General features: G+C 39.3%; 1 protein-coding gene across 1 annotated transcript in view; it reads right to left on the bottom strand.

Annotated features, from left to right (window-relative positions):
- The window catches only part of eng (endoglin), a 76,424-nt gene that overhangs the window by 20,841 nt on the left and 48,959 nt on the right, over positions 1–6,624 (bottom strand). The window contains exons 10-11 of the mRNA XM_056458874.1: positions 6,185–6,412; positions 3,748–3,811 (exon numbers count right to left, since the gene is read on the bottom strand). Of these exons, the coding sequence (XP_056314849.1) occupies positions 3,748–3,811; positions 6,185–6,412 (292 nt within the window). The remainder of the gene's footprint in view (positions 1–3,747; positions 3,812–6,184; positions 6,413–6,624) is intronic.

Here is a 6,624-nt window from a genome sequence, read left to right on the forward strand (position 1 = left end):
ATCGTGTGTGCATTATTCTCTAATAATTCCCCAGTCTGGAGTGCATTATGCCTGCGGTCTCCACTACTAAATCCACAGTTCAGATGTTGTGTTTGAGACTTAATGTGTCAGGTTTTGGTCCTCAAACTGCTTCCTTGTGTAGGACTAGTGTCATCTGTTGTGTTCTGATGTGATCTTTGAGTGTTGTAGCTGTGAAATAACTTCAGCGGAGTGATATGGAGCTGTAATGCGCTCAAAACCTGGAACTATTTTAGATGTGCATTGATCTGATAATAACCAAACACCTCAGATTGTTCATCAGCCAACCAGAATCAACAACAGGCCCATGTTATAAATTTGCTGTTGAATGCTTGATTCTGATTGGCTGATGAACATTCTAGGGTATTTTTCTGGAAAAACGCCAGCTGGGACTCGAACTAGCGACCTTCTTGCTGTGAGGGTACAGTGCTAACCACTGAGCCACCATGCCACCCATTACTCTCTCTCTCAAGTATTTCCAAACATTTATGAGTTTCTTTCTTCTGTTGAACACAAAAGAAGATATTTAGAAGAATGCTGCTGACTAATGACTGCCATAGTAAGAACAACAAATGGAAGTCAATGGTTACCAGTTTCCAACATTCTTCAAAATATCTTCGTTTGTTAATTATTATTAATTAATTATTATTTTTCTGGACTTTGAGCGTCTATGGTGTGCTGTTATGTTGATGGAAAAGGACATCAGCACCTTGGGTTTACATTATTTTCTAATAATTCAACAGCCTGTTGTCAATTATTAATTACCTAATCAGTCCCTATAGGATTTTCTAAAAATATCAAAATAAATTGTATTTTGACATTAATTTAAGCAAATAATACCCAAAATTACTTCTTACCCGCAGACTCAGGATTTAGTGAGTCCAATTTTTTTATTTCATCTTGTACTTTCACAGCAAAACGCAAGACCTGAAGCAAATAATGAAGCCTTCTGGTGTGATTTCTGACTGTTGTATCTGTGAAATAACTCATAATCATTCAGCGGAGTGATACGGAGCACGCTAAACCTGCCGGAACTACTTCATCTGTGCCTTTATCTGACAATAACCAAAGACATGAGAGTGCTCATCAGCCAATCAGGATCAAGCATTTAGCAGCACTGCAGTATAAACGGTAATACACCACACTATAGTCATTCCCAACTAACACTACAACTTGAAATAAATCAGACTTTTTACCACATAAAGAGGCTTAAATGAAAATGTAAACTTAAAAATATGACAGTCAGAGCTAATTAATAATACAGGCACTATAAGTAAACTATAAATTTTAAACTAAGGCTACTTTAGCTGTGCCTTTTTCTGACAATAACCAAACACATGAGAGTGACTTTCAGCCAATCAGAATCGAGTATTTGACTGTTGTAGCTGTGAAATAACTCTAATCGTACAGCAGAGTGATATGGAGCTGTAATGCGCTCTAAACCTGCCGGAACTACTTTATCTTTGCCTTTATCTGACAATAACCAAACACCTAAGAGTGACCATCAGCCAATCAGAATCGAGTACTTGACTGTTGTAGCTGTGAAATAACTCTAATCATACAGCAGAGTGATATGGAGCTGTGATGCGCTCTAAACCTGCCGGAACTACTTTATCTCTGCCTTTATCTGACAATAACCAAACACCTGAGAGTGACTTTCAACCAATCAGAATCAAGTATTTGACTGTCGTAGTTGTGAAATAACTCTAATCATATAGCAGAGTGATATGGACCTGTAATGTGCTCTAAACCTGCCGGAACTACTTTATCTCTGCCTTTATCTGACAATAACCAAACACCTGAGAGTTACCTTCAGCCAATCAGAATCAAGTATTTGACTGTTGCAGCTGTGAAATAACTCTAATCATACAGCAGAGTGATATGGAGCTGTAATGCGCTCTAAACCTGCCGGAACTACTTTATCTCTGCCTTTATCTGACAATAACCAAACACCTGAGAGTGACTTTCAACCAATCAGAATCAAGTATTTGACTGTCGTAGTTGTGAAATAACTCTAATCATACAGCAGAGTGATATGGAGCTGTAATGCGCTCTAAACCTGCCGGAACTACTTTATCTCTGCCTTTATCTGACAATAACCAAACACCTGAGAGTGACTTTCAGCCAATCAGAATCGAGTATGTGACTGTTGCAGCTGTGAAATGAAAATGTAAACAGAAAAATATGACAGTCAGAGCTAATTAATAATACAGGCACTATAAGTAAACTATGAATGTTAAACTAAGGAATAATTTTATGGAGATATAATGTGCTCAAAACCTGCCGGAACTACTTTAGCTGTGCCGTTCAATAACAAAACACCTCAGAGTGACCCTCAGCCAATCAGAATCAAGCACTCAACTACAGACCTGTAGTATAATGTGTGTTAAGCTGTTATATTTGTAAAGGCTAGGAATGTAATGACTGGCTGAATTCTCGATTTGATTAAGTTAACGATTTTGATTTCATTACTCGATATGATGACCAATGACCAAGTCACGTTTTTTTTTGCCAAGAAAGTGCATAATTGTTGTGCAATTACATTATTACTAACCAACAAGAGACAGAAACTGATGATTTGTGTCGTATGTTAGCATCATTGACCCATAACAAAATATGCTATAACTGCGTTTGTGTGCTTTTTAAACCCAGCTTGCAAAGAATTCTGGCCCAGATTTGGCATAAAGCTGGCCCAGCAGGCCTTCATCTGGCACTGGCGTACAGCATGTGGGCCAAACATGGCCCGGGTTTGGAAGATGTGGCATCGTCTTTAAGGCAGCACACAAGATTTGGGCCAGATGTAATATTTGGCCCAGGTGTTAAAAATTGATATGTGGGCCACGTATGTTTGGCCTGTCGGACCTACATTTAAAATACATTCAAATAATTTTTGAGTGATGAAAAAACCAATCAGGTCCCTTTGAGAAAAAGCACAGCCCATAGTGTGTCTAAAGTGCAATGCTTCATGGGTTTATTAATTTCATTGCAATCGTGACACACCAACCTATCTGGCCCAGTTCAGGCCGTTAATAAACCGTTAATAACAGGAGTTATTAACTCGGCTGAGACTTGACCCAGATGTGGTCCATGTTTGGCCCTTATCTGAAAGCAAGACTTGGTCCAGTCATGTCCCGTAATTCACTGCAGCATGTGGGCCAAGCAAAAGCTGATTGCGTGGGCCAGAGCTGGGCCAGATAAATGTTTCTATGTGGGTAGAGTTTCTATTGTAAATTTGCAGGTTGAGTGCAATTAAACTATAAACTGAAATGCAAAGTCAAAGTATAAACAGTAGAAGTGAACAAATACATTCTCTCGACCAGCAAATATTAATCTAAGCAACAAAAAAAGAAACTAAATACAAAAGCAGACACTTATAAGCTATAACACCATCAATAATGACTGACTCTCTGAGGAATATCCACAAGATAAATGTAAACGTTGCTGAATAGTAGCTCTGACAGAGACATGAGGGGTTTAAATGACTGAAAAACAGCGGTATATGGATCATGAGTGCCTTAAATGTACAGTCTGTGATCATATCTCGGTTTTATTCTGTTTATATGTGATACAAATTGTCGTAGCTTGAAACAACTGGAAATATGCGCGGATTGTGCTATGTTTCTATGGAGATCTCAGTGTAGCCGCCATTACGGCTCATTGTTGTGTTTCCCGCCAGTCTCCGTACAGGTCACATGACTGTAAAATATCAATAATTATCTTTGTACTCACTTGTGGTTGGTGTAAATGGCTTGACCTGCACGTTCCTCTTCACTGGTGTTTCGAGTGTACAACTCTAAAATCACACAAAACAAAACAAACGACTATTAGAAATGTGTGTTTTTAGAGAGTCTCGCTGTTGCACGGTCTGCGAAACACAATAAACAATATATGGACTTATAGCACAACACATGAACATGACCTCAATCATTTTTGGTGATGCAATATACACTCACTGGCCACTTTATTAGGTACACCTTACTAGTATCAGGTTGGACCCCCTTTTGCCTTCAGATCTGCCTTAATCCTTCGTGGCAGAGATTCAACAAGCTACTGGAAATATTCCTCAGAGATTTTGCTCCATATTGACATGATAGCATCACGCAGTTGCTGCAGATTTGTCGGCTGCACATCCATGATGCCAATCTCCCGTTCCACCACATCCCAAAGGTGCTCTATTGGATTGAGCTCTGGTGACTGTGGAGGCCATTTGAGTACAGTGAACTCATTGTCATGTTCAAGAAACCAGTGTGAGTTGATTGGCGCTTTATGACATGGTGTTATCCTGCTGGAAGTAGCCATCAGAAGATGGAGACACTGTACTCATAAAGGGATGGACATGGTCAGCAACAATACTCAGGTAGGCTGTGGCGTTGACACCATGCTCAATTGGTACTAATGAGTATTAGTACTAATCAGAGATGCAACAAGGCATTTTTGCACACAGAACTGCCGCTCACTGGATATTTCCTCTTTGTCGGACCATTCTCTGTAAACCCTAGAGATGGTTGTGCATGAAAATTCCAGTAGATCAGCAGTTTCTGAAATACTCAGAGCAGCCCGCCTGGCACCAACAACCGTTCCACGTTCAAAGTCACTTAAATCCCCTTTCTTCCCCATTCTGATGCTCACTTTGAACTGCAGCAGATCGTCTTGACCATGTCTACATGCCTAAATGCATTGAGTTGGACAGGTGTACCTAATAAAGTGGCAGGTGAGGAATATATATATATCTGAAAAAAGTCTCTCCTGCTCACCAAGTGATATGTTACATGACAGTGGTATGCTAGAAACATCCTATAAAGCATGCTACTTTTGTAAAACATGCTAAACACATATTAGTGATATGCTAAAGCAGTTAGCAATGTGTTAGCAACATCCTAAACCACGCTACTAAAATATACATATGATAATAGAAAACAAATCTGTAAATAACAGGTGAGAATAACAAGCTATTCGTTAATAACCTATTTGTTTGTTTTTTAGATGTAGAAGTGCCCTCTAGTGAAGCTTAAAATTCATCAGGAAGTGGATTTTAAGCTCTACTAGAGATAACTTTCTTGACCATGTCTACATGCCTAAATGTATTGAGCTGCAGCCATGTTATTGGCTGATTAGAAATTTGTATTAACAAGCAGTTGGACAGGCGTACCTAATAAAGTGGCCAGTGAGTGTATATCATCCATAAATAAAAAACAATTCTAGCAACTCTTAAGCTCTCTATTGGAGGTGTCAGTGTTAGTATGATGTAAAAACACTGTAGTATTTACTACAAATGACTATAGTATATTTTCATGTTGGAAATAGATCTGGTAGCAGGTCTTACAGCCTCTGTTACTCTTTACCTTACACTTTTGAGTTAACATTTATTATTATTTATTTAAGGTGTGCATTTTCACATTCTGACTCTAAAACCTTATTAATACATTGTTAAACTTAATATAATTAAATTAAATATTAGTAAGAATAAAACATTGCATGTTCTTTGGAGGAGTGCACTCGCATTATGATGATATTATATTAGCATTATATAATGAGTGGCATAAAATGGCCTAAAATGACAATAATATCATTTACTGCAATATATTTTGGTGCAATATATATTATACAATGAAATATAGATATTATGTCAGGCCTATGCCACAGACATGCAGCCCAAGAGCAGTTAAGAAGCTAAGTAGGACTGAGTCTGGTCAGTAGCTGAATGGGAGACCACATGGGAACACTAGGTTGCTGTTGGAAGTGATGTTAGTGAGGGCAACAGGGGGGCGCTCAACATGTAGTCTGTGCCCCATTGTAGTGAAGGGGACACTATATTATCAGTGAGCACCGTCTTTTAGATGAGATGTTAAACCTCTCTGTGGTCCCATGGCAATTCTGGTAAAGAGTAGGGGTGTAACCCCGGTGTCCTAGCCAAATTCCCTCTATCAGCCCCTTATGATCATCCCCATCCACTGAATTGGCTCTATCACTGTATCTCCACTCCCCCTATAGCTGGTGTGTGGTGAAGCACTGGCGCCGCTGTCCTGTGGCTGCCAGGGCATCATCCAAGTGAAGCTGCACACTAGTGGTGGAGTGGAGAGACTCCACTCATGATAGTGAAGCACTTTGGGTGTGTGCCCATACACAATACATGCGCTATATAAATACACATTACATATGCACGAACCTCCTCATTGTTTATCCTTTTGATGCCGCAGAGTTTTACAGCACATTCGAGGTCCCAGGAGCCGGCCGGCAGATCCTGGAGGATCTGGAAGGAGAAGCTGAGTCTTTTGGGACAGTCTTTGATAAAACACGGCTCTTCTTTGAACGGCATTTCTCTGGTTACTGGCGTGGATCGAACCCAGCAGCTGCTGACTTTGATGCTGGCCTCTTGAAACATCTGGCTGGAGATCTGCAGGAGAGAAACAACAGCAAGCCTTTGCTTTTGATTGTGTTTTATGTCCACTCAGGCTCGATCTTAAAGTGTGATCATAATAAAAATCTGTTTCATTAAATGCTCTAATGTTTATCTCATGAAGTCAGTAAATAATTGTATTTATTTGTAATATATATACACATTTTTTATATATGTTAATATACTTTCATCATTTATATAAGGCTAAT

This window comes from Danio aesculapii, chromosome 5 (assembly GCF_903798145.1).
Source record: "Danio aesculapii chromosome 5, fDanAes4.1, whole genome shotgun sequence".
Lineage (NCBI taxonomy): Eukaryota > Metazoa > Chordata > Actinopteri > Cypriniformes > Danionidae > Danio > Danio aesculapii.